The sequence below is a fragment of the Oncorhynchus nerka genome, linkage group LG14 (assembly GCF_034236695.1).
Source record: "Oncorhynchus nerka isolate Pitt River linkage group LG14, Oner_Uvic_2.0, whole genome shotgun sequence".
Classification (NCBI taxonomy): Eukaryota; Metazoa; Chordata; class Actinopteri; order Salmoniformes; family Salmonidae; genus Oncorhynchus; species Oncorhynchus nerka.
In genome coordinates this window covers 21068962-21096294 of record NC_088409.1, presented here as the reverse complement: position 1 = coordinate 21096294, position 27333 = coordinate 21068962, and the positions used below count along the sequence as shown (strand labels likewise).

The 27333-nt window shown below is 53.0% G+C and overlaps 2 protein-coding genes across 2 annotated transcripts in view; one reads left to right on the top strand and one right to left on the bottom strand.

Annotated features, from left to right (window-relative positions):
• The window catches only part of nbn (nibrin), a 21684-nt gene extending 5664 nt beyond the window's left edge, over positions 1 to 16020 (top strand). The window contains exons 7-17 of the mRNA XM_065027746.1: positions 9249 to 9439; positions 9570 to 9670; positions 9799 to 9937; positions 10032 to 10240; positions 10363 to 10540; positions 10649 to 11279; positions 11552 to 11623; positions 11789 to 11932; positions 12036 to 12149; positions 14329 to 14378; positions 15638 to 16020. Coding sequence (XP_064883818.1) covers positions 9249 to 9439; positions 9570 to 9670; positions 9799 to 9937; positions 10032 to 10240; positions 10363 to 10540; positions 10649 to 11279; positions 11552 to 11623; positions 11789 to 11932; positions 12036 to 12149; positions 14329 to 14378; positions 15638 to 15668 — 1860 coding nt within the window. The 3' untranslated portion in view covers positions 15669 to 16020. The remainder of the gene's footprint in view (positions 1 to 9248; positions 9440 to 9569; positions 9671 to 9798; positions 9938 to 10031; positions 10241 to 10362; positions 10541 to 10648; positions 11280 to 11551; positions 11624 to 11788; positions 11933 to 12035; positions 12150 to 14328; positions 14379 to 15637) is intronic.
• On the bottom strand, positions 15991 to 27333 carry LOC115121674 (oxidative stress-induced growth inhibitor 2). Its single transcript, XM_029650792.2, has 6 exons — positions 26886 to 27333; positions 20278 to 20372; positions 19970 to 20106; positions 19659 to 19850; positions 19369 to 19463; positions 15991 to 19175 (listed from the first exon to the last, which is right to left on the bottom strand). The coding sequence occupies exons 2-6, from the start codon at positions 20342 to 20344 to the stop codon at positions 17978 to 17980; spliced, it is 1689 nt and encodes a 562-aa protein (XP_029506652.2). The 5' UTR covers positions 20345 to 20372; positions 26886 to 27333; the 3' UTR covers positions 15991 to 17977.

The window sequence follows — 27333 nt, the reverse complement described above, 5'->3', positions numbered from 1 at the left end:
CTGTATAGTTCCCTTAAGGGAAAGCACCTTTAGTCAGTCTGCTTTCTCTGTGAGAGCTTCTCATGTCTGGAATACACTGCCATCAGACACACAACTGCACCAACTGATCACACTTCCAAAAAAACCATGAAAACACGGCTAAAGGTCAATCAGATTTGTGAACATAATCCCTAGCTGTGTATTGCCGCTTTCCATGTTGTCTGTTGTCTTTAGTTTGTGAGGTGTGGAAACACTGTTGTTTTTATGGATTTTGTCTTGTTGCGTTTTGTTCTATGTTGCTCTGTGTATGCTATGTCTTGCTTGTCCTATGTTGCTCTGCGTGTGCTCACTGCTCAATGATTGTCAATAGACAATTGTTTTTAATAACCTACCCTGGGACTGCGGTTGAAAATTAGCCGGCTGGCTAAAACTGGCACTTTTACTGAAACGTTGATTAATGTGCACTGTCCCTGTAAAAATAAAATAATCTCAACTCGATGTGCACTGTCCCTGTAAAAATAAAATCAACTCAAACTCAAGTCTCTCTCACTCTCACTCCAAACAGGTACTGGCCTGCCTCTCTCACTCCAAACAGGTACTGGCCTGCCTCTCTCACTCCAAACAGGTACTGGCCTGCCTCTCTCACTCCAAACAGGTACTGGCCTGCCTCTCTCACTCCAAACAGGTACTGGCCTGCCTCTCTCACTCCAAACAGGTACTGTTCTGCCTCTCTCACTCCAAACAGGTACTGTTCTGCCTCTCTCACTCCAAACAGGTACTGGCCTGCCTCTCTCACTCCAAACAGGTACTGGCCTGTCTCTCTCTCTCCAAACAGGTACTGGCCGGCCTCTTTCTCTCTATGCATAGCCATTATACAATCCAACGTTACAGAACAGCGTTCACCTCACATGGCTCCCCAATGTGAGAGTCTGAATAAATCATTTAAGGGCTTCCATTAGTCTTTATGACCTGTTTATTGCCGCCTCTTCTCATCAGCTAGGAGATCAGGTAATGATGTTAGGTGGTTGGTTATTTGTGGTCACTCAGTTATGTTTTCGGGGAAATGGTTGTTAAAATCTGTGATGTGTTTATTTTATCTCTCAATACAGTCTCTGTCTCTCTCGTTTTCTGTCTTTTTTTCTCTCGCACTCTCCCTTTTTCTGGCTCGCTCTGTCGCTCTCCCCCTCCCGCTCTGTCGCTCTCCTCCTCCCGCTCTGTCGCTCTCCCCCTACCGCTCTGTCGCTCTCCCCCTCCCGCTCTGTCGCTCTCCCCCTCACGCTCTGTCGCTTTCCCCCTCCCGCTCTGTCTCTCTCCCTCCCGCTCAGTCGCTCTCCCTCCCCCACTCTGTCGCTCTCCCTCCCACTCTGTCGCTCTCCCTCCCGCTCTGTCGCTCTGTCGCTCTCCCCTCCCGCTCTGTCGCTTTCCCCCCCTCCCGCTCTCTCTCTCCCTCCCGCTCAGTCGCTCTCCCTCTCTCCCTCCCACTCTGTCGCTTTCCCTCCCGCTTTGTCGCTCTCCCCCTCCCGCTCTGTCGCTCTCCCCCTCCCGCTCTGTCTCTCCCCCTCCCGCTCTGTCGCTCTCCTCCCGCTCTGTCTCTCCCCCTCCCGCTCTGTCTCTCCCCTCCCCCTCCCGCTCTGTCGCTCTCCCCCTCCCGCTCTGTCGCTCTCCCGCTCTGTCGCTCTCCCCTCCTGCTTTGTCGCTCTCCCTCTCCCCCTCCTGCTCTGTCGCTCTCCCCCTCCCGCTCTGTCTCTCCCCCCTCCCGCTCTGTCGCTCTCCCCCTCCCGCTCTGTCGCTCTCCCGCTCTGTCGCTCTCCCCTCATGCTCTGTCGCTCTCCCTCCCCCTCCCTCCCGCTCTGTCGCTCTCCCCTCCCCTCCCGCTCTGTCGCTCTCCCCTCCCACTCTGTCGCTCTCCCCCTCCCGCTCTGTCTCTCTCCCCGCTCCCGCTCAGTCGCTCTGTCTCTCTCCCCCTCCCGCTCTGTCGCTCTCCCTCTCTCCCTCCCGCTCTGTCGCTCTCCTCCCCCCGCCCGCTGTCGCTCTCCCCTCCCACTCTGTCGCTCTCCCCCTCCCGCTCTGTCGCTCTCCCGCTCTGTCGCTTTCCCCTCCCGCTCTGTCGCTCTCCCCCCCCGCTCTGTCGCTCTCCCCCTCCCGCTCTGTCGCTCTCCCGCTCTGTCGCTCCCCCCTCCCGTTCTGTCGCTCTCCCCTACCGTTCTGTCCCGCTCTCTCCCGTTCCGCTCCCCCTCCCGCTCTGTCACTTTCCCCCTCCCGCTCTGTCTCTCTCCCTCCCGCTCAGTCGCTCTCCCTCTCTCCCTCCTGCTCTGTCGCTCTCCCTCCCGCTTTCCCACTCTGTCGCTCTCCCCTCTGTCCCGCTCTGTCGCTCTCCCCCTCCCGCTCTGTCGCTCTCCCCCTCCCGCTCCCTGCTCAGTCGCTCTCCTCTCTCCCCCACTCCCGCTCTCGCTCTCCCCCTCCCGCTCTGTCGCTCTCCCGCTCTGTCGCTCTCCCCCTCCTGCTTTGTCGCTCTCCCTCTCTCCTCCTCCCGCTCTGTCGCTCTCCCCTCCTGCTCTGTCGCTCTCCCCCTCCCGCTCTGCTCTCCCCCCTCCGCTCTGTCGCTCTCCCCCCCCGCTCTGTCGCTTTCCCCTCCCGCTCTGTCGCTCTCCCCTCCCGCTCTGTCGCTCTCCCTCTCCCCTCCTGCTCTGTCGCTCTCCCCCTCCTGCTCTGTCGCTCTCCCTCCCCTCTCCTGCTCCCGCTCTGTCGCTCTCCTCCCCCCCGCTCTGTCGCTCTCCCCCCGCCCGCTCTGTCTCTCCCTCCCGCTCTGTCGCTCTCCCTGCTTTCCCGCTCTGTCGCTCTCCCTCTCCCGCCCTCCCCCTCCCACTGCTCTGTCGTCGCTCTCCCCCTCCCGCTCTGTCGCTCTCCCCTCCTCCCGCTCTGTCGCTCTCCCCTCCCCCGCTCTGTCGCTCTCCCCTACCGTCTGTCGCTCCCCCTCCCGCTCTGTCCTTTCCCTCCCGCTCTGTCGCTCCTCCCTCTCCCCTCCCCCTGCTCTGTCGCTCTCCCTCCCGCTCTGTCGCTCCCCCTGCTCTGTCGCTCTCCCCCTCCTCTCTGTCCCCCGCTCTGTCGCTCTCCCCTCCCGCTCTGTCGCTCTCCCTCCCCCCGCTTTGTCGCTCTCCCCTCCCCCTGCTCTGTCTCTCTCCCTCCCGCTCTGTCGCTCTCCCCCATCCGCTCTCCGCTCCCGCTCTGTCGCTCTCCCCTCCGCTCTGTCGCTCTCCCCTCCCGCTCTGTCGCTCTCCCTCTCCCCCTCCCGCTCTGTCGCTTCCCTCCTGCTCTGTCGCTCTCCCCCTCTGTCGCTTTCTCCCCCTCCCGCTCTGTCGCTCTCCCCTCCCGCTCTGTCGCTCTCCTCCCGCTCTGTCGCTCCCCCTCCCGCTCTGTCGCTCTCCCTCTCCCGCTCTGTCGCTCTCCCCCTACCGTTCTGTCGCTCCCCCTCCCGCTCTCTCCCCATGCTTCTGTCGCTTCCGGCCCCTCCCGCTCTGTCTCTCCCCTCCCGCTCTGTCGCTCTCCCTCTCCTCCCGCTCTGTCGCTCTCCCCCCCCTCCTGCTCCCATTCTCTCCCCCTCCCGCTCTCTCCCCCTCCCGTTCTGTCGCCCTCCCTCCCGCTCTGTCCCCCCCTCCCGCTTCTGTCGCTCTCCCCCTCCCGCTCTCCCCTTGTCGCTCTCCCTCTCCGCGCTCTGTCGCTCTCCCCCGCTCTGTCGCTCTTCCCCGCTCTGTCGCTCCCTTCCCCCCCTCCCCGCTCTGTCGCTCCCCCTCCCGCTGTCCCTCTCTGTCGCTCTCCCCTGCCTTCCCTCCCCTCTGTCGCTCTCCCCTCCCGCTCTGTCGCTCTCCCCTGCTCCCCTCCCATTCTGCCGCTCTGTCGCTCTCCCCTCCCGCTCTGTCGCTCTCCCCCTCCCGCTTCTGTCGCTCTCCCCTCCCGCTCTGTCGCTCCCCTCCCGCTCCCTCCCCCCGCTCTGTCTCCCCTCCTCCCCGCTCTGTCGCTCTCCCTCCGCTCTGTCGCTCTCCCTCCCGCTCTGTCGCTCTCCCCCTCCCGCTCTGTCGCTCTCCCCCTCCCGCTCTGTCGCTCTCCCCCTCCCGCTCTGTCGCTTTCCCCTCCCGCTCTCCCGCTCCCCTCGTCGTCGCTCCCCCTCCCGTTCTGTCGCTCTCCCCTCCCCTTGTCTCTCCCCCCCGCTCCGCTCTCCCCCTTCCTCTGTCGCTCCCCTCCCGCTCTGTCGCTCTCCCCCCGCTCTGTCACTTTCCGTTCCGCTCCCCTCTGTCTGTCGCTCTCCCTCCCGCTCTGTCGCTCCCCCTCCTCCTGCTCTGTCGCTCTCCCCTCCCGCTTGTCGCTCTCCCCCCGCCCGCTCTCCCGCTCTGTCCCCCCCTCCCGCTCTGTCTCTCCCCTCCCGCTCTGTCGCTCTCCCCTCCCGCTCTGTCGCTCTCCCCCCGCTCCCGCTCTGTCGCTCTCCCCCTCCCCGCTCTGTCGCTCTCCCCGCTCTGTCGCTCTCCCCCTCCTGCTTTGTCGCTCTCCCTCTCCCCCTCCTGCTCTGTCGCTCTCCCCCTCCTGCTCTGTCGCTCTCCCCCTCCCGCTCTGTCGCTCTCCCCATGCCGCTCTGTCGCTCTCCCCTCCCGCTCTGTCGCTTTCCCCTCCCGCTCTGTCGCTCTCCCTCTCCCCTCCTGCTCTGTCGCTCTCCCTCTCCCTCCCGCTCTGTCGCTCTCCTCCTCCCGCTCTGTCTCTCTCCCTCTCCCCGCTCAGTCGCTCTGTCTCTTTCCCTCCCGCTCTGTCTCTCTCCCTCCCGCTCTGTCGCTCTCCCCCTCCCGCTCTGTCGCTCTCCCCTCCCACTCTGTCGCCCTCCCGCTCTGTCGCTCTCCCTCTGTCGCTCTGTCGCTTCCCCTCCCGCTCTGTCGCTCTCTCCCGCTCTGTCGCTCTCCCCTCCCGCTCTGTCGCTCTCCCCTCCCGCTCTGTCGCTCCCCCTCCCGCTCTGTCGCTCTCCCCTACCGTTCTGTCGCTCCCTCCCTCTCCCCCGTTCCGCTCCCCCTCCCGCTCTGTCACTTTCCCCCTCCCGCTCTGTCTCTCTCCCTCCCGCTCAGTCGCTCTCCCCTCTCTCCCTCCTGCTCTGTCGCTCTCCCTCCCGCTTTGTCGCTCTCCCCTCCCGCTCTGTCGCTCTCCCGCTCTGTCGCTCTCCCCCTCCTACTTTGTCGCTCTCCCTCTCCCCTCCTGCTCTGTCGCTCTCCCCTCCTGCTCTGCTCTCCCCCCCTGCTCTGTCGCTCTCCCCTCCCGCTCTGTCGCTCTCCCCTCCCGCTCTGTCGCTTTCCCCTCCCCGCTCTGTCGCTTCCCTCTCCTGCTCTGTCGCTCTCCCCCTCCCGCTCTGTCGCTCTCCCCCTCCCCGCTCTGTCGCTCTCCCCTCCCCGCTCTGTCGCTCCCCCTCCCCCTCCCCGCTCTGTCGCTCTCCCCCTCCCGCTCTGTCGCTCTCCCTCTCTCCCTCCCGCTCTGTCGCTCTCCCCCTCCCGCTCTGTCGCTCTCCCCCTCCCCTCCCGCTCTGTCGCTCTCCCGCTCTGTCGCTTTCCCCTCCCGCTCTGTCGCTCTCCCCTCCCGCTCTGTCGCTCTCCCGCTCTGTCGCTCCCTCCCGCTCTGTCGCTCTCCCCCTCCCGCTCTGTCGCTCCCCCTCCCGCTCTGTCGCTCTCCCCCTACCGTTCTGTCGCTCCCTCCCTCTCCCCGTTCCGCTCCCCCTTCCGCTCTGTCTCTCCCGCTCTCTCTTTCCTCCCGTTCTGTCGCTCTCCCCTCCCATTCTGTCCCTCTCCTGTTCTGTCGCCCTCCCGTTCTGTCGCCCTCCCCTCCCGTTCTGTCGCCCTCCCCTCCCGTTCTGTCGCTCTCCCCCCTCCCGCTCTGTTGCTCTCCCCCTCACGCTCTGTCGCTCTCCCCCTCCCGCTCTGTCGCTTTCCCCTCCCGCTCTGTCGCTCTCCCCTGCCGCTCTGTCGCTCTCCCCTCCCGCTCTGTCGCTTTCCCCTCCCGCTCTGTCGCTCTCCCCTGCCGCTCTGTCGCTCTCCCCTCCCGCTCTGTCGCTCTCCCCCTCCCGCTCTGTCGCTCTCCCGCTCTGTCGCTCTCCCGCTCTGTCGCTCTCCCCCTCACGCTCTGTCGCTTCAGTCGCTCCCTCCCGCTCTGTCCCTCTCCCCCTCCCGCTCTGTCGCTCTCCCCCTCCCGCTCTGTCGCTCTCCCCCTCCCGCTCTGTCGCTCTCCCCTCCCGTTCTGTCGCTCTCCCCTACCGTTCTGTCGCTCCCTCCCTCTCCCCCCGTTCCGCTCCCCCCTCCCGCTCTGTCGCTCTCCCCCTCCCGCTCTGTCGCTCTCCCCTCCCGCTCTGTCGCTCTCCCCCCTCCCGTTCTGTCGCTCTCCCCCTACCGTTCTGTCGCTCCCTCCCTCTCCCGTTCCGCTCCCCCTTCCGCTCTGTCTCTCCCGCTCTCTCTTTCCCCCCGTTCTGTCCCGCTCCCCCTCCCATTCTGTCCCGCTCCTGTTCTGTCGCCCTCCCGTTCTGTCGCCCTCCCCTCCCGTTCTGTCGCCCTCCCCTCCCGTTCTGTCCTTCCCTCCCGTTCTGTCGCTCTCCCCCTACCGTTTTGTCGCTCTCCCCCTACCGTTCTGTCGCTCCCTCCCTCTTCCCACCCGCTCTGTCTCTTTCTCTTTGTGTCTCTGTATCTCGCTCTCTTGTCTGTGAATCCAGGTGAAAGCTATGATCCCTTATTAATGTCACCTGTTAATTCCACTTCAATCAGTGTAGATGAAGGGGAGGAGACAGGTTAAAGAAGGATTTTTAAGCCTTGAGATAATTGAGACATGGATTTTGTATGTGTGCCATTCAGAGTGCGCTTGGGCAAGACAAAAGATAAGTGCCTTTGAATGTGGTCAGGTGCACCGGTGCCAGGTGCACCGGTTTTTAGTGTGAAGAACTGCAGCGCTGCTAGGTTTTTCATGCTCAACAGTTTCCTGTGTATCAAGAATGGTCCACAACCCAAAGGACATCTAGCCAACTTGACACAACTGTGGGAAGCATTGGAGTCAACATGGGCCAGCATCCCTGTAGAACGCTTTCGACACCTTGTAGAATCCATGCCCTGACGAATTGAGGCTGTTTTGAGGGCAAAAGGGGGGTGCAACTCAATAGTAGGAAGGTGTTCCTAATGTATGGTATACTTGGTGTATATTATAATAAAATAATGAAGAATAATATAAAATAGTAGTAAATAATACAAATAAATAATAGAAATAACATTAATAAAATGGTAGGTCAATAGTAGAAAAAAATATATAATGAATATTAGGGGACAATAAAAGTTTAAACATTGGGGGGGGGAAATATTTTTATTTAACCTTTATTTAACTGGGCAAGTCAGTTAAGAGCAAATTCTTATTTACAATTACGGCCAAACCCGGACGATGCTGGGACAATTGTGCGCCGCCCTATTGGACTCCCAATTAGGCCGGATGTGATACAGGCTGGATTCGAACCAGGGACTGTAGTGATGCCTCTTTCTCTGAGATGCTGTGCCTTAGAATGCTGCGCCACTCAGGAGGCCAAAATGAACATGCTACTATTATTACTACTAAAATGAATGCTACTACCACTATTATTAACACTAATACTACAACTATCCCTACTACTACCATTACCACTAGTAGCACTTCTACCTTTAATATCCCTACTACTACCATTACCACTAGTAGCACTTCTACCTTTTTCTCTACTACTACCATTACCACTAGTAGCACTTCTACCTCTAATATCCCTACTACTACCATTACCACTAGTAGCACTTCTACCTCTAATATCTCTACTACTACTACCATTACCACTAATAGCACTTCTACCTTTAATATCCCTACTACTACCGTTACCACTAGTAGCACTTCTACCTCTAATATCCCTATTACTACCGTTGCCACTAGTAGCACTTCTACCTCTAATATCCCTATTACTACCGTTACCACTAGTAGCACTTCTACCTCTAATATCCCTACTACTACCATTACCACCAATATAACTTCTACCTTTAATATCCCTATTACTACCGTTACCACTAGTAGCACTTCTACCTCTAATATCCCTACTACTACCATTACCACTAGTAGCACTTCTACCTCTAATATCCCTACTACTACCATTACCACCAATATAACTTCTACCTTTAATATCCCTATTACTACCGTTACCACTAGTAGCACTTCTACCTCTAATATCTCTACTACTACTACCATTACCACTAGTAGCACTTCTACCTCTAATATCTCTACTACTACTACCATTACCACTAGTAGCACTTCTACCTTTAATATCTCTACTACTACTACCATTACCACTAGTAGCACTTCTACCTCTAATATCTCTACTGCTTCCATTACCACCAATATAACTTCTACCTTTAATATCCCTACTACTACCATTACCACTAGTAGCACTTCTACCTCTAATATCCCTACTACTACCATTACCACTAGTAGCACTTCTACCTCTAATATCCCTACTACTACCTTTACCACTAGTAGCACTTCTACCTCTAATATCCCTACTACTACCATTACCACTAGTAGCACTTCTACCTCTAATATCCCTACTACTACCATTGCCACTTGGAGCACTTCTGCTTCTAATATCCCTACTACTACCATTACCACTAGTAGCACTTCTACTTTTAATATCCCTACTACTACTACCATTACCACTAGTAGCACTTCTACCTTTAATATCCCTACTACTACTACCATTACCACTAGTAGCACTTCTACCTTTAATATCCCTACTACTACCATTACTTCTACCTTTAATATCCCTATTACTACCATTTAATATCTCTACTACTACCATTACCACTAGTAGCACTTCTACCTCTAATATCCCTACTACTACCATTACCACTAGTAGCACTTCTACCTCTATCTCTACTACTACCATTACCACTAGTAGCACTTCTACCTCTAATATCCCTACTACTACCATTACCACTAGTAGCACTTCTACCTTTGTCCCTACTACTACTACCATTACCACTAGTAGCACTTCTACCTCTATCTCTCCCAACTACCTACTATAACTAACTTATACCTGTCATCATCACCATTACATCACAACTACCATCATCATTACTTCTACCACCACCACTGTCCCTGCCATCATTAAACTACTATCAATCCCGTCACCCCTACTACCCGTACAGCGACTATTTTGGAATAATAATCATAATAATAAATCGCTCTCACTCACTTCTCTCCAGCAAAAGCGTCTGAGTTTGGCAGTGAGTTGTGGAGGTGGGAGGAGCCAGCTCTTGGAGGAGGGGTCTGTCCCTGTGTCACTCCTGGAATCACCATTGAGCTGTGTGATCGGCATGGCAACGGGAAACTCCCAAGCACTACTGCCCCACTCCACTAAGAAGTGGGCAGACTCTGTGGGGAGGATTCTACAGAGGTACACACATTGCAGTATCATAAAGACAGAGTGCAGTTTGGTGGTGTTACACTTCTTCTTTGCAGCTCTGAAATGAGACTAACTGGTTGTGTCAGCACAGTCTATATTTACCATCTCTCACGCTCTCCAGGAAAGGTCTTCGATTCATCACAGAGTCTGAGATCGGATTGGCTGCCATCTATGTCAGCTGTGACAAGTACTGCAATCCTTCCAATCGAATGGCTGACTCAGGTGGGTGGGGCTCTCATACAGTGAATCAAAGTCTCAGTTTATTTTAAGTTCCTGATTTTATAATGAAATGGACTTATATGGTGGAGTCAACACTTGTATCGTTGTTAATGTGTTTCTTCCCTGGTCAGAATCCATGAGAAAGAAACCCACCATCCCTGGCGCCACGCTATCCCAGAATGTACCAGTGGACGAGACGGTAATGCCAGCGGCATCTCAGAACATCACAGCCTATGCTGTAAACACAGAGCCGTCACAGGGCATCAGTGGGTAAGACACACACACACACACACAACCTGAGCTCCAAACTCACTGTTCTATTCGAGTGCATCAGGCTGATCTGTGTTTTCTTATCCCTGAGTAGGGTGGACGTGGCTGGGGTGAGCGCAGTTGGAGAGACCCCTGAGAGGGACCAGAGCCGGACCACCTCTCATCTTAACCGATCCAAACCCTCAGGCCGAGAGCTGGCCGGGACCTGCACAGTGGCAGAGACTATGATGTCATCATTCAGCGCCTCAGACAGTGCTGGTGGTGGCGGCTCGGACAGAAAAAAGGGAGCGCTACAACATCCAGGTAGAATAGTTTCTAATGACAGAGTGAGTGGGTGTCAGAGTTACAGTAGGAAAGTTCTGGCGTGGGCCATATAAACTGAAAACACGGGTCTGCTAAATGACATTGTATTATCATGATATTAGGTGGAGGGAAAGGTGATGCTATCACCAGATTCCTGGCCACAGCCCCTCGGACCAACGGAGGAGTGCAGACGATGTCCCCACAGAAGTGCTCCTCCCAGAAACAACAGGTCTCGCAGAAATGTTCTCCCCAGAAACAGTCTGCCCTCACTAATTTCTTCCAGCCGGTCGGCAAGAAAAGGCAAGTGCAGCTCTCTGGAGATATCCATACAATTCCACACAGTGGCTTATCAATCTTGAGTTAATGGTGATATTATATATACAGACTCCAATGTTTTCTCTCTCTCAGACCTCGGGAAGGCAAGGAGTCCCCTACTGTCCAATCAGAGGCCAAGTTCTCCAGGAGGGAAGAAGAGAAGGAGAAGATGAAGAGGACAGTACCACAGCACTCAGAGACCTCCAACCCTACACACACCCCCACAGGCAGGTCCCAGGGCCAACGCAGCTCAGGTGCAAATCTGTTTCCAGGTCAGACTGAGGCTCTGTCAGAGGGGTTCTCCAACCCTTCCCAGCAGGGGCTCCAATCCAGGAAGAGGAAGGAGATGGAGGAGGAGACTAAAGGGAGTGGGGCTTCAGAGATAGAGATGGACGAACTGGAGTCCATCATGTCTGAGGACATGGACGAATTGGATGAGCCCATGTCAGCCAGTCAAGGCCAGCGGTTGAAGCTGACGGAACAGAGTTCAACCAATCAAGGCCAGAGGTCTCAACTGATAGACAAGAGCTCAACCAATAGAAAATCGCTCCTAGAGACAGTGGATCTTACCTCTGCCAATAAGAAACAGCGGGTTTATTCAGTGGAACCAATCGCAGCCAATCATAGGTCAGGCTTGGATTCAGAAGAGCGATCGTCAGCCAGCAGACGACAGCGAGCGGAGCCTGTAGCTGAGGTCAAAGACGAAGAGGTGTCATTCATTGAGGTGAGAGGAGCTGTCATTGTGTGCTTGTTATCATGTGTTTCTATCAAGGCTGGGATCAATTCATATTAAAGCCACTCAATTCGGGAAGGGATTTTAATTTAAAATCTAAAAATTGATAGCTTCTACTTCTGTTTCATTGAAAATATCTGCCATTTTTAAAATCACTGAATTGTGATTTCAGTTTACTTCCTGAATTGACTGCCTTCCCCAGCCCTGGTTTCTATGACGTGACTATTATTATGAACTATCCTCCATCTTCTGTCTCCCCCAAGTCAAAACCAGTTAATGGTGTGACCCCTGGTCATCTGGAAGAGCCAGAGACTGATGTCAAACAGGAAGCCTCAGTAAGTCCTGTCTGTATCTGTCTGGAGTAGGGGCCAGTGGAGATGAGTTAGGTCTATCAGTAACTGGTCTGGAGTAGGGGCCAGTGGGGAAGAGTTAGGTCTGGAGTAGGGGCTAGTGGGGAAGAGTTAGGTCTGTCAGTAACTGGTCTGTGTGTTGTGATATAGGGTTTAGGGGGTGAGAATCTCCCCAGCAGACTTATAGTGGTGGAGTTCAAATCCCTCACCGTGGCAACACCGGCAAGACCTAAACCACGCCCCATGGAGACGCACGGCAATGTCAACAGGAAGGACTTTAAACGCTTCCGCAAGGTAGACCCCAGAATGCACCTCATCACAACACAGGGTCATGGGACTCTGTTAGGTTAGTGTCTCTGTTTCTGTGTGTGTGTGTAGTAATGTGTGTGTGTTTCAGGTCCCAGTTCCCGGTGCCCAGGGTTTGCCCAACATCATCGGAGGGTCAGACCTGTTGGCCCACAACCGAGGCAAGAACTCTGAGCTGGAGGAGTGGCTGAGAGACGCAGCAGAGGTACACAGTCCTACTTCAGCTGCTGTTTACTACAATACTTACTGTCTGTTTAGCAACCCCTGAGACACACAAACACTCCTAGAATAGAAGTACATGGTATTTACCATGAAATGGTAGTAACAGGGGATGGGGGGGTTGAGGCTGGGTAGAGAGGAGATGGAGGGGGTTGAGGCTGGGTAGAGAGGAGATGGAGAGGGTTGAGGCTGGGTAGAGAGGAGATGGAGAGGGTTGAGGCTGGGTAGAGAGGAGATGGAGGGGTTTGAGGCTGGGTAGAGAGGAGATGGAGGGGTTTGAGAATGGGTAGAGAGGAGATGGAGGGGTTTGAGGCTGGGTAGAGAGGAGAGATGGAGGGGGTTGAGGCTGGGTAGAGGGGAGGTTGAGGCTGGGTAGAGGAGATGGAGGGGGCTGAGGCTGGGTAGAGAGGAGATGGAGGGGGCTGAGGCTGGGTAGAGAGATGGAGATGGAGGGGTTGAGGCTGGGTAGAGAGGAGATGGAGGGGGTTGAGGCTGGGTAGAGAGGAGATGGAGGGGTTTGAGGCTGGGTAGAGAGGAGATGGAGGGGGTTGAGGCTGGGTAGAGGGGAGGTTGAGGCTGGGTAGAGGAGATGGAGGGGCTGAGGCTGGGTAGAGAGGAGATGGAGGGGGTTGAGGCTGGGTAGAGAGGAGATGGAGGGGTTGAGGCTGGGTAGAGAGGAGATGGAGGGGTTTGAGGCTGGGTAGAGGGAGATGGAGGGGTTTGAGGCTGGGTAGAGAGGAGATGGAGGGGTTTGAGAATGGGTAGAGAGGAGATGGAGGGGTTTGAGGCTGGGTAGAGAGGAGATGGAGGGGGTTGAGGCTGGGTAGAGGAGGGAGGTTGAGGCTGGGTAGAGGAGATGGAGGGGGCTGAGGCTGGGTAGAGAGGAGATGGAGGGGGCTGAGGCTGGGTAGAGAGGAGATGGAGGGGGTTGAGGCTGGGTAGAGAGGAGATGGAGGGGTTGAGGCTGGGTAGAGAGGAGATGGAGGGGTTTGAGGCTGGGTAGAGAGGAGATGGAGGGGGTTGAGGCTGGGTAGAGGGGGAGGTTGAGGCTGGGTAGAGGAGAGATGGAGGGGCTGAGGCTGGGTAGAGAGGAGATGGAGGGGGTTGAGGCTGGGTAGAGAGGAGATGGAGGGGGTTGAGGCTGGGTAGAGAGGAGATGGAGGGGTTTGAGGCTGGGTAGAGAGGAGATGGAGGGGTTTGAGGCTGGGTAGAGAGGAGATGGAGGGGGTTGAGGCTGGAGAGGGGGAGGCTGAGGCTGGGTGGGTAGAGGAGATGGAGGGGGCTGGGTAGAGGAGATGGAGGGGGAGGCTGGGTGGGTAGAGAGGAGATGGAGGGGCTGAGGCTGGGTAGAGAGGAGATGGAGGGGTTGAGGCTGGGTAGAGAGGAGATGGAGGGGGTTGAGGCTGGGTAGAGAGGAGATGGAGGGGGCTGAGGCTGGGTAGAGAGGAGATGGAGGGGGATGAGGCTGGGTAGAGAGGAGATGGAGGGGGTTGAGGCTGGGTAGAGAGGAGATGGAGGGGTTGAGGCTGGGTAGAGGGAGGTTGTGGCTGGGTAGAGAGGAGATGGAGGGGGTTGAGGCTGGGTAGAGAGGAGATGGAGGGGTTGAGGCTGGGTAGAGAGGAGATGGAGGGGGCTGAGGCTGGGTAGAGAGGAGATGGAGGGGGCTGAGGCTGGGTAGAGAGGGTTTGAGGCTGGGTAGGAGAGATGGAGGGGGTTGAGGCTGGGTAGAGAGGAGATGGAGGGGCTGGGTGAGGCTGGGAGGCTAGAGAGGAGATGGAGGGGTTGAGGCTGGGTAGAGAGGAGATGGAGGGGGGGTTGAGGCTGGGTAGAGAGAGGAGATGGAGGGGGTTGAGGCTGGGTAGAGAGGAGATGGAGGGGTTGAGGCTGGGTAGAGAGGAGATGGAGGGGCTGAGGCTGGGTAGAGAGGAGATGGAGGGGGTTGAGGCTGGGTAGAGAGGAGATGGAGGGGGCTGAGGCTGGGTAGAGAGGAGATGGAGGGGGCTGAGGCTGGGTAGAGAGGAGATGGAGGGGGTTGAGGCTGGGTAGAGAGGAGATGGAGGGGGTTGATGCTGGGTAGAGAGGAGATGGAGGGGGCTGAGGCTGGGTAGAGAGGAGATGGAGGTTTGTGGGTCTGTGAGTCAAAGCCTTGTGTCTGTGTGTTTCAGGATGAGCGTCAGAACAAGAAAGAGGAGACTTTGGGAGATGACCTTTTCAGGTACGAGGACAAGGCTTGTCAGGCTGCAAACACCAAAACAATCAACCCAAACCAACTTGGGTCACATTATTTCAGGTGGAGAGCACCACAGTCTACAGTACAATGTAAACCAAGCTGTAGCCCGGGCTATTGGTTGGAAGATGTTTGGAGCCAGGCTGGGAATGAATGGATGAATGTGGAGTGATGTTGATTATGTTGAACCCTCCAGCCCCCAAGGTAGAAAAAGTCAGCCACTCCGTCTGCAGTCTGCAGTGGAGCAGAAGGGTTGGAGCACCCAGCTTACACAAACATCACATTCCCAGGGGGCATTGCTCCGTGTTCAAGGACGTCACTACCAGACACAAGACAACAGCGCCCTACAGGCTGACGCACACACAGCTGCCTGCCCACACGATGACTGGCTGTCTGCTGAGCTCTTCACTACTCCACACTCATTCATCTATTCATTCCCTTAACCCCCATTCAGAAACACAAGACAACATTGACTGCCCAGCAACATAGCCTTGGTTGTAGCTGTAATCCAACCAACATGTCTGATCTCAGGTTTTGATCCCAGCTAAACAATGATTCACATTAGATAGAGCTGTATTAGCTGGTCCCCTGCATACGTACAATACACATCAACACCATTTTTGTAATCTCCTGTCAAATAGTCATCTGAAAAGGACCGTTTAGACCAAGACCCACAGAACCGAGAGAAACATTCCTGATGTGAGTGGGTGGATCTTCGTTTGGGACGGTTTGGGCTTGTTGTCACTGACCAATCAGCGCCCAGTGATTCCTGCGTCACACCTGGTTGTCTGGGTTATGCTGGTGATGTATGCACACGCTAGGGCTGCTGCATTTTGCCTGGCTAAGCAGAAAGGGTGTGTGCGTGCCTGCCTGGAGCGAGACTGTGCTGTTTGATCATTGAGTCATGATGCCCACTCAGTCATGCATGGCCAGAGGACAGCGCCGGCTACTAAGAAAACAAGCCACGGTTTTATGTTTTTGGTTCTGGCCCGAACCCGTCTCCCAGACTTAGTTTATTGGGAGGATGTTTGGTTTGAGTTCTTCAAACAAGGCCAGAGGTTTACAGAGCTGGCTTAATTTGGGCTATTTTTAATATTTGTTCTAAATGCATCCAGGATTGATCTAGCAGGATTGATCTAGCAGGAATGTTAAAAGCCTGAGTGTTTAGGTGGGATGCCTGGATGGCCACTGCCCTGACTTAACCTGTGTGTGTGTGTGTGTGTGTGTGTGTGTGTGTGTGTGTGTAGGTACAACCCCAAACCCACCAAGAAAAGATGAGAGTACCTGGTTGTAACATGAGAAGCCCTGCAGACAAATGTTCATCTTAAGACACAGGAATGGATGCCAACACCCCATGGAATGTTTTGGCTTCTAGAATTCTCAGTTTGATAGAACTGCCATCTCCGCTCCACTAATAATGTTCAGGAATGGATCTTTGAGGTAACTCTTGATCATTGTACACAAAATGACCAGAGGGGCCTGTCAATGACAAAATGTTTAAACTGTTTTTGTCGGTGATAGATGTGGGCAGAAATGTCTTAACTTTCTATGTACTGTACACTAATTATATACCTTGATTTAGTCACTGATGGTGAGCAATGTAAAACAAATAAATAGGTGTTACGTTTTACGTTTCAAGATTTTTATTTGTTCATAATAAAAAATACAGTATACAAAACATATTAAAAACTCATTTGAGTTGTACAAGAGAGGAGTCCAACTCTACCAAGCACAAAGCAGCGTGTCTGTCTGTTGTGAACAGGAGAAGATGGTGGGTTATGTGTTGTAAGACAGTAGTAGAAAACCCTGGTTAGACCCCAGGGGTTGGGGAACCTGCTGTTTCCTTTTCTTATTAATCAACCCCTAGTTAACCCTTCTCATCAAGGCACCTACTGTGTAGATTGGACATGTAGGTGTAATTAGCCATAAGCTGATGGTCTATCTGGGGGCAAGGTTGAGTGACTACCACCACTGATTCATTTTTTTCAGGTCTGGATATAGTGCTTAAGGGCTGGTTAGTTTGGAATACAGCATATTGACCAGGAACTGTCCATACATTTTCAGTTTGCTGATCTTGTCAACAATCTATATTTTATCCCAATTCCACCATTTGTTTTCTGCAAGCAGCTTCAGTCTTGAGGACGACTGCATGTGGAAATAAACTGCATATGAACACACATTCTAAAGGCGACTGACTGGTTCAATAAATGAATGAAACTCTACCCTCAGTCCTCACAGCTCTACATACAGTAACAGGTATTTGGCACAACAAACACATGAGGCGTATGATGGCTGTGTGAAAGTGACATGGTATGACATGTCACAGAGAATACTATACGGACCTGGAATCAGAGCCACGGGCATAATATTTACTCCATAATGGCAACCAGAAAATGGGCATTTAACATAGTCATTATGACTTCAATAGGCGATAGTCAACTCCTGATAAATGCAATGGACTAGCAGTTTTGTATTCAGACTGATGGACGTCAATGAATGCACCTACAGTTTGCGTTTATCCAATGTACACTTATCAGGAGTCGTCGACTAGTAGTATTTTATAGACCCCTTTCTGTGTTTGTTAACATTTCTGCAAATTGGTGGCAGCAAAAAAGCCTATATTTAGATTTTACTTATGAGTGCATTTCACATAACTTTTGGATTTTAATGTCTGAATGTCTTGTGTATGAATGTCCTGCTTAATATAATGTTTGTGTTATCCCAAATCAACTGCATTATACTTAAAAAACACTTCAACTTCAACCAGTAAAATGGCTATTTGGCTAGCTTTTGCTACAGCCTGTGTCAATGAGCGTTAGCATTCTAGCTAACAACTGCTGCATCCAAAATAGTTATTTTTCAAAGATCACAACCAGATACTGCTTGGGGTCTGTAGCTTGGCACTGATGAGAAACTCAGAATTGAGATGATGGCAGGAACACTATAGCAGCTATGGGCCTATCTCTACAAAGTTCCATTTCCCTGAAGCTTTAAAGGGGAGTTGTAGTGGTTCACAGTCCATTGCATGGTGAAGGCCATCAGAGAAATAGTAGGACAATTGTTTAAAGTAGATGAGAAATCAGAAAATGCACTTGCTTGAAAGACAAGGTGAGCAAATAACAAAAACTCAAGACTTTACAAAATGTCACAAATATGACTCTAAAAAACATTGTCACACTGCAGATTGGATTTCTGGATAGAGGACATTAGACCCTGTGACAGCTTCCCAGCAGAAACCAGAACAGTGGAGCTGTAACAGGTGGTGGGCTGCACCTGGTCATGAACTGTAACTAGCCTGCCTCCACTTCCATTGTTTTCAGTTCTCTTAGAAGTGGTAAGAAAGCTTCAGAGTTCAAATAGGCATGTCCACTGCAAACAATAAAATATTAAAAAACGTTTGTCTTTGCCCTTTTAACTCAGAACTCCATTGGTTATAGTAGCTATTTTTACTAAGATGAACCCCGTCCTCGCCTCCCTTTCTTCACCTCTTTCCTCTCCTTTCTCCCTTCGCTTAAATAAAGATGCCTCTTCCTCCTCTCTCCCTTCCAACTCATTCACCACCTCGTTCCTCTCCATCCACACTTCACCTAGATAAACTCCCCTCCTACTCCTCCCACTTCTGCGATCAGCTTGCCTTTCTTCTTCAGTCTATTGAGCAGGCAGGAGGCAATGCCTAGAGCACCGCCCTTTAGGAAGCGAACAAAGTTGTCTCCCACCAGCGGGCCCATGGCGAACAGTCCTGGGTCCTTGGTGCACTCGAAGGTGTAGGGGTGCACATCCACAGGGTTCTGCTTGCAGGAGATGGGTTTGGTGGGGTCCAGTCCCAGGTACTGGCCCTGGCCCTTGAGGAAGAACAGGTTGGGATGGGTGCCGATCAACACCAGGGCCATGGAGATCTTAAAGGCCTTGAGGGAGTTGCTCCCCTGCAGGACACACTTCATGTCTGGCTGGAAGGACTCCACGCAGTGCTCTGGGAAGCTGGTGTAGTCAGGGAACAGAACGGGACCACCACTGGCGGCCATGTTAGTTGTGGTGGGTTGGGGCTGGGAGCACATCTTGGAGCAGACTGAGGCGGCCATGCTGGGAAGGCCATTGGTGGTGGAGGTGGCAGCCATGTTTGGTGTTGCGTGGGTCTGGGAGTGCATCATGTGGTAGACCTTGTGGTATTCTGGGTAGAGGGTCTTGGGTAGCTGTTTAAAGATGAGGCCTGGGTCGTCTACGTGTTTGCGGAAGGCATGCAGCACGGAAATGTTGTTGTTACAAGCGCACAAAACCGCATCTGCCGCGCTTAACCCCGCCCCCACAATCAGCACCGGATCAGAGTTTGGCCCAAGCTTCTTCCGACTCACAGCCAATCCCAGGGCAGAGATGCTGTGGAACACAAAGGGAAGCTCCTCCCCCTCCACACCCAGCTGAGCTGGCGAATCAGACGCGCCCGTGGCCAGAACTACATTCTCTGAAAACAGGCAGAAAGGAACGTGGGTGTCGCCCTGCACCCGCTGGTACCCCCTCACCTCCCACAGGCCCCCACCTCCCCCTTCATCTACACCCTCACTCTCCCTCCCCTCGTACACCCCCTTTCCCCCCTCGTACACCTCCTTTCCCTCCTCCCCCAACCCTCCATGACCATTCTCTAGACCCTCGCCCTCAGGTCCACGAAAAAGTTTCTGCACAGAGGTCACGTAGGTGTTGTCAACAAAGTTCTGCTTCAGGCCCATCAGCTTGACGTAGTTGCGGTAGTAAGACGAGATCTCCTCTGGAGTGGCCCGGTCGTTGGTCACGCCCCTGGGGGGGGGGTGGAGCACTCATTGTCAAACAAAAGATCCTTTAGTAAACTCTGTTAAAGTATTAAGAAGATTTAAGCTGTCTCATTATTTTGAATTTATTTAACTTTATTGCAGCCTCTCTCTCTCTATCTCTCTCCCTCCTTCCTTCCCTCCTTCCTTCCTTCTCTCTCTGCATTTGCCATTGTCAGTACCTGCATTTGCCATTGTTAGTCAGGTCTCGGTAGTTGATCCCTGGCAGTTCCATCCAGATGCCCAGACTGATGGTCAGCATGGAGCCCTCCATCACCTAGAAGAGAGAGAAAAGAGGATTGGAGGATTTTAAGAATGGAGTTTAGGTTTAGCATTGGAACATATGGATGAGGAGATTTGGGGGTGAAGTCTTTCCAGGTTTCCCAGGCATAGCTCTGCCCAGCACCATGGGTGAGGTGTAGGGGTAAATGAATGGGGAAAGGAGGGTGTAAGCTGTTTAGGAATAACTCACGTGCCAGGCCCCTCCAGGCGTTGCCCTGCCCAGCACCAGGTGAGGGAGGTGCTGCTGCTTGTCTCTTCTCCACTGTAGCACAGGGGGAAACTCGTAGCCAAAATCCGCATTGGGGTGCAGCAGGGTGTCAAACAGCACCGCTACAGGGTTTCCTGACCGCCCCTCCAGACCTTCACTCAGATACTCCAGATCCTGCATAGAGAGACCAGACTTGATCATGTTTCAATGTTTATGTGTTTGTCAACTGTGATCTGTGTGTGTGTGTGTGTGTGTGTGTGTGTGTGTGTTTAATGCAATGCTTTGATGTTCACCTGTTCAGTGATGGGCAGGTGTCTGGTCTCCTGTAACTTCCTGTACAGAACAGGGTTTGGGTGAACAGCTGAAGGGTCCAGGTAGGGCTTGTAGCCACTCAGCAGGTAGGACAGGCAGATACCTGATGGCCCGTTACCTACACAGACATACAGAGGAGAGAATCAAATGTTTGCAATGTCAGAGGTTACCTGTGAATGATGACGGCGGGCGAGGTAGGATGGCGAAGGGGTGCTAGCCTCTCGGGGCAGAGTTAGAGGTTAGGGTTAGATGTTAGCGGTCAGAGGTCAGAGTTTAGGGCTAAACATACCTATGATGACCACAGGCAGTGTGGGGGGATGCTCTCGAGGCACAGTGGTCTCTTCCAGAAGAGGCATGGCTGTAGCCAGGGCCAGAGCCGGCACACTGAGAGAGAGAAAGAGAGAGAGAGAGAGAGAGAGAGAGACAGAAAGGGGGTCACCATGGTGACAGGATGGATGGATACTCATAAACAAAGTGAAGATGGTTGGTGGTTGCAGACAGTCTTTCATTCTCTCACAGGTTAAGTGAGTCAGGTACAGTAGAGTGAGTGTGGGACTGCCAAATCATACAGAGAGAATATCTGCTTGGCCAACAGTAGAGCTGTCGTCCGTTAGAGTGTGTTAGTTAGTGCCTTTTAGCTGAGAGAGAGGGTTGTGGTCTGTGAAATTACTGCAGTTGTCACTTCTCAGTCTGCTTCTCAGTCTGGTGTGACAGGTTCAAACCAGACTGGATCGGCCGTCACGGTTGTTGTTTTATGTCAGCGGAGATCCCATCCCTCGGTCTGTCTCTATCGGCGCTCAGCTGACTCTCCAGCACACACACACAGGGAATAAAACAACTCTATTCATCCTGCTATTGTGTCCGTCTCTCTCTGTTTCTTTCTCTGTCTGTCTCTCTCTCTCTGTACACACACACACAGTCATGACTCCCCTCATATACACACACACACATCCAATCAGGACCACAACACCCCTCCCTCCCACCACACACCACCCCTCCCCTGCCACCACGCCGTGCCCCCTGCATCGTACACACAGCCCGTGGCTAGACGAACCTCCTCTTCCCAAACAAAAGACAGTATGCATCAAATCTATGGAGGCTCAGGTCTGTTGTGCCACGGTGCCATTGTGTGTGTGTGTATGTGTGTTTATGTTATGTGGCGGTGCCATTGTGTGCCCGGCGGGGTGGAAATCCCCCCTGATCACTCCCAGCAGGCTCTAATCCTGCCAGGCCTGTTTATATATTTACAGCCCTTTTCACCGGCCGGTGCAGTGGGAATGTAGACCTGGCACACTGACAGACTAGACAAGAGGGGCGCGCCTCCCTAACCCCATCCCCATACACCCAAACATCTCCCCTCTAAGCCTGCCTCATGCACACGCCTCCCGGTTCCCCTGTTTCCCACCTGCCACAGGTCATCCACACCCTTTCCCCTCCCACCTCCCTTCTGACATGTACCCACCAAGCCGCCAACCTTCCCTTTGAAATGCACCCACCATCCCTCCCACCTCCCCTCTGAAATGCACCCACCTCCCTTCTGACATGCACCCATCTCCCTTCCCACCTCCCTTCTGACATGCACCCATCTCCCTTCCCACCTCCCTTCTGACATGCACCCATCTCCCTTCCCACCTCCCTTCTGACATGCACCCATCTCCCTTCCCACCTCCCTTCTGACATGCACCCATCTCCCTTCTCACCTCCCTTCTGACATGCACCCATCTCCCTTCTCACCTCCCTTCTGACATGCACCCATCTCCCTTCCCACCTCCCTTCTGACATGCACCCATCTCCCTTCTCACCTCCCTTCTGACATGCACCCATCTCCCTGCCCACCCCCTCTGACATGCACCCACCATCCCTAACCACCCCCCCCACCATCCCTCCCACCTCCACTCTGGCATGCATCCACCATCCCTCCCACCTCCACTCTGGCATGCACCCACCATCCCTCCCACCTCCCCTCTGACATGCACCCACCATCCCTCCCACCTCCCCTCTGACATGCACCCCCCTCTGACATGCACCCACCATCCCTCCCACCTCCCCTCTGACATGCACCCACCATCCCTCCCACCTCCACTCTGGCATGCACCCACCATCCCTCCCACCTCCACTCTGACATGCACCCACCATCCCTCCCACCTCCACTCTGACATGCACCCACCATCCCTCCCACCTCCACTCTGACATGCACCCACCATCCCTCCCACCTCCACTCTGACATGCACCCACCATCCCTCCCACCTCCACTCTGACATGCACCCACCATCCCTCCCACCTCCCCTCTGACATGCATCCACCATCCCTCCCACCTCCACTATGACACGTGCACCCACCATCCCTCCCACCTCCACTCTGGCATGCACCCACCATCCCTCCCACCTCCACTCTGACATGCACCCACCATCCCTCCCACCTCCCCTCTGACATGCACCCACCATCCCTCCCACCTCCCCTCTGCCATGCATCCACCATCCCTCCCACCTCCACTCTGACATGCACCCACCATCCTTCCCACCTCCACTCTGACATGCACCCACCATCCCTCCCACCTCCACTCTGACATGCATCCACCATCCCTCCCACCTCCACTCTGACATGCACCCACCATCCCTCCCACCTCCACTCTGACATGCACCCACCATCCCTCCCACCTCCCCTCTGCCATGCATCCACCATCCCTCCCACCTCCACTCTGACATGCACCCACCATCCTTCCCACCTCCACTCTGACATGCACCCACCATCCCTCCCACCTCCACTCTGACATGCACCCACCATCCTTCCCACCTCCACTCTGACATGCACCCACCATCCCTCCCACCTCCACTCTGACATGCACCCACCATCCCTTCCACCTCCACTCTGACATGCACCCACCATCCCTCCCACCTCCACTCTGACATGCACCCACCATCCCTCCCACCTCCACTCTGACATGCACCCATCTCCCCTCTGACAAGCACACACTCCCCTCCCGCATCTCCCCCTTTCCACCTCCCACTCCCCTGTCCAGCCCTGGGTAAGAGAGCCCTGCAGGCTGTTTTTCACCCAGTGCTGGGGAGTTGGGTGTTACCCTTTTCAGTAAAAGTGGCAGGATTCCATACACTGGCTGTGCTCTGTTTGGGCGGGAGTACCAGAGAAAGTCATGGAGGGAGCAGGCAGTGGGTATTGTAGAGCCGTGCCCCCTGTTTGGCAGGCTAAATCTGGCATTTCCACACCACTGACCAATTTAACACGGTCACCAACATTCAGCCAGCTTACTCACATGGAGGGGGGGGGGGGGGTACTCAAACCTTCTAGAACTTATACCTGGGTTACTGTAAAGCACTTTGTGAATTTATTTTTGTTAAAAGGACTATATATAAAACAATATATATATAAAAAAGATGAATACATTGATTTCTTATGCCGTGGCATGAATGGGTTAGGTTCAGTGCCAGGGTTGAATGGGTTAGGTTCAGTGCCAGGGTTGAATGGGTTAGGTTCAGTGCCAGGGTTGAATGGGTTAGGTTCAGTGCCAGGGTTGAATGGGTTAGGTTCAGTGCCAGGGTTGAATGGGTTAGGTTCAGTGCCAGGGTTGAATGGGTTAGGTTCAGTACCAGGGTTGAATGGGTTAGGTTCAGTGCCAGGGTTGAATGGGTTAGGTTCAGTGCCAGGGTTGAATGGGTTAGGTTCAGTGCCAGGGTTGAATGGGTTTGGTTCAGTGCCAGGGTTGAATGGGTTAGGTTCAGTGCCAGGGTTGAATGGGTTAGGTTCAGTGCCAGGGTTGAATGGGTTAGGTTCAGTGCCAGGGTTGAATGGGTTAGGTTCAGTGCCAGGGTTGAATGGGTTAGGTTCAGTGCCAGGGTTGAATGGGTTAGGTTCAGTGCCAGGGTTGAATGGGTTAGGTTCAGTGCCAGGGTTGAATGGGTTAGGTTCAGTGCCAGGGTTGAATGGGTTAGGTTCAGTGCCAGGGGTTGAATGGGTTAGGTTCAATGGGTTAGGTTCAGTGCCAGGGTTGAATGGGTTAGGTTCAGTGCCAGGGTTGAATGGGTTAGGTTCAGTGCCAGGGTTGAATGGGTTAGGTTCAGTGCCAGGGTTGAATGGGTTAGGTTCAGTGCCAGGGTTGAATGGGTTAGGTTCAGTGCCAGGGTTGAATGGGTTAGGTTCAGTGCCAGGGTTGAATGGGTTAGGTTCAGTGCCAGGGTTGAATGGGTTAGGTTCAGTGCCAGGGTTGAATGGGTTAGGTTCAGTGCCAGGGTTGAATGGGTTAGGTTCAGTGCCAGGGTTGAATGGGTTAGGTGGCAGTACCAGGGTTGAATGGGTTAGGTTCAGTGCCAGGGTTGAATGGGTTAGGTTCAGTGCCAGGGTTGAATGGGTTAGGTTCAGTGCCAGGGTTGAATGGGTTAGGTTCAGTACCAGGGTTGAATGGGTTAGGTTCAGTACCAGGGTTGAATGGGTTAGGTTCAGTGCCAGGGTTGAATGGGTTAGGTTCAGTGCCAGGGTTGAATGGGTTAGGTTCAGTGCCAGGGTTGAATGGGTTAGGTTCAGTGCCAGGGTTGAATGGGTTAGGTTCAGTACCAGGGTTGAATGGGTTAGGTTCAGTACCAGGGTTGAATGGGTTAGGTTCAGTGCCAGGGTTGAATGGGTTAGGTTCAGTGCCAGGGTTGAATGGGTTAGGTTCAGTACCAGGGTTGAATGGGTTAGGTGGCAGTGCCAGGGTTGAATGGGTTAAGTTCAGTGCCAGGGTTGAATGGGTTAGGTTCAGTACCAGGGTTGAATGGGTTAGGTGGCAGTACCAGGGTTGAATGGGTTAGGTTCAGTGCCAGGGTTGAATGGGTTAGGTTCAGTACCAGGGTTGAATGGGTTAGGTTCAGTACCAGGGTTGAATGGGTTAGGTTCAGTGCCAGGGTTGAATGGGTTAGGTTCAGTGCCAGGGTTGAATGGGTTAGGTTCAGTGCCAGGGTTGAATGGGTTAGGTGGCAGTTCCCGGGTTGAATGGGTTAGGTGGCAGTGCCAGGGTTGAATGGGTTAGGTGGGAGTACCAGGGTTGAATGGGTTAGGTTCAGTACCAGGGTTGAATGGGTTAGGTTCAGTACCAGGGTTGAATGGGTTAGGTGGCAGTGCCAGGGTTGAATGGGTTAGGTGGCAGTGCCAGGGTTGAATGGGTTAGGTTCAGTACCAGGGTTTAATGGGTTAGGTGGCAGTGCCAGGGTTGAATGGGTTAGGTTCAGTACCAGGGTTGAATGGGTTAGGTTCAGTACCAGGGTTGAATGGGTTAGGTGGCAGTGCCAGGGTTGAATGGGTTAGATGGCAGTGCCAGGGTTGAATGGGTTAGGTGGCAGTGCCAGGGTTGAATGGGTTAGGTGGCAGTGCCAGGGTTGAATGGGTTAGGTGGCAGTGCCAGGGTTGGGGTCAATTCGCTACCAACTTAACAAGCCAGGGGACACTTGTTACATCAGATAAACAATTTTGTTACTCTCAGGGCAAAAATCACTCAGTATCTGCACCTGTACAAAGCCTGTACCTTTTAAGTGTAAACAGGAATAAAGAATCAAATGTTAAATAGGAAGAAAAACGTTACATATTTTCATGACTTTTATTCGCTGTTAAAAATAACAAGTGCAAACTTTGTACAGGTGCCACGAACTTTGTACTGTGCAGGAATATCAATGGTGTGATATTCAATAGTCTATCATTACCTTTGGCTGTTTTCTCTCTCAGCATCTGCACAGTTCTCCCAGTAAATGTGTTTTTTGTTAAGTTTGCTGTGTAAATTGTTCAAAGAACTCTATTTGTTAAACTTTGAAATCAATGGTTTTTGTTTGGCATACATTTTAAAGTGAAAGATCTGAGTCAAAGCATAATTTGGTTACCGTGGAGATGCTTTAGTATTCTCTGCATGTGAAAGTGCTGATATAAAGCCAACTGCATCAGGCTGGTATACTGAGCTGGAATGTTTGAAATACATCGGCCTAATAGCTATTTGATCTGTTTTAGCTGTAATTGTGTTTTATGTTCTTGTACTGTAAAGCCTTGTTTACACCATGCACTAACGTGAGTTTGGGGATCTGATCAATATGATCCAATCACTATCTGCTTATGGTTTGTTTTGTTTACAGATTGTATTAAAATGTGTCTCTTATTCATCCACTGTGTCCGCATTGTAGCCAGATTAGCTGCTATTTGACAGATAATCTTGCCAGACATATAATAATAATAATATGTATTTAAAGACATTTACTGATTACAAAAGTCAATGGTGCTGCTACCTGACAATGCGTTTAGAGGCAGGTATATTGATGATTTAAATGGTTTGGTTTGTGTGCCTGACTGCCTCCAAAGGTGGTCAGGAAGATCGGATCACAATGTGGCTGTTAATCGTTTATACCTGTCTACAAATGTGGGCACAATCAGAATGAGGACAAAGTGTGCATGTTAGCACCAGGTATAAACAGGGCTTAATTCAACCCTCCATTTGGCTAACTATGCCTATACCACAATAAGAATTTAGCAAATTTGTCATATTTCTGAGACAAAAATGTATGATTGTTACTGTAATCAATGTTACATTCTCTTCAAATAGGCTTGTGGATTACACAATTACCGCCCATCACATGACTTCTCTAGTCTAAAAGATACTGCGATTTTGGCCCGCTACACAATCTATACAGCATCCTATATTAGGCTGCTATAGGGTATGCTACTGTCTCTCCCCATCCGTGAACTTGAGAGTGATTCCATGGTACGCGGGCGCACATGCGAATAGCGACAATTTCATCATCCTTGTAGGGTACTACCTATAATTTATGTCAGACACTCCCGGCCATCCTCTAGCTCTCCGCATCCCTCCAAGAGAAAGCAGCAACACCATCCCTCAGCTCTGAAGCGGCAGCTCTGTAGGCTACTTACCTCGGTACGATGTATCTCTATATCTCCCAATCACTCCTCTGTACGGCCGACGGCCGCCGCTCTCACAGTATATATGCAGTCGCCGGTGGGAGGCTCTATCGAGATGACACACATACCACCTCCCTCACTCACTCTCAGCTTCTCTCTCTCTCTCGCTCTGCAGTGAACAGATAATGTCTGATGAGATGTGTTTTAACCATTAATGACAGCATCCAATCCTGAATATGCTACTAATGTCACCCGATACTTTTATCTATCCACCTCAAGGACAGATGTCCTTGCTTCAGAAGGAGAGAAACCGGTTTCTGTGTTTGACCAAAGACTATGGATTACTGACAAGATACACGTCTCTCCGCCCTACAATGGGAGTCGTTGTCCACAAAGCAGCACCGCGGTATGTCTAGCTCCCGCCTATCCTCCTCCTCCTCCTGCTGCTGCTTCTTCTTCT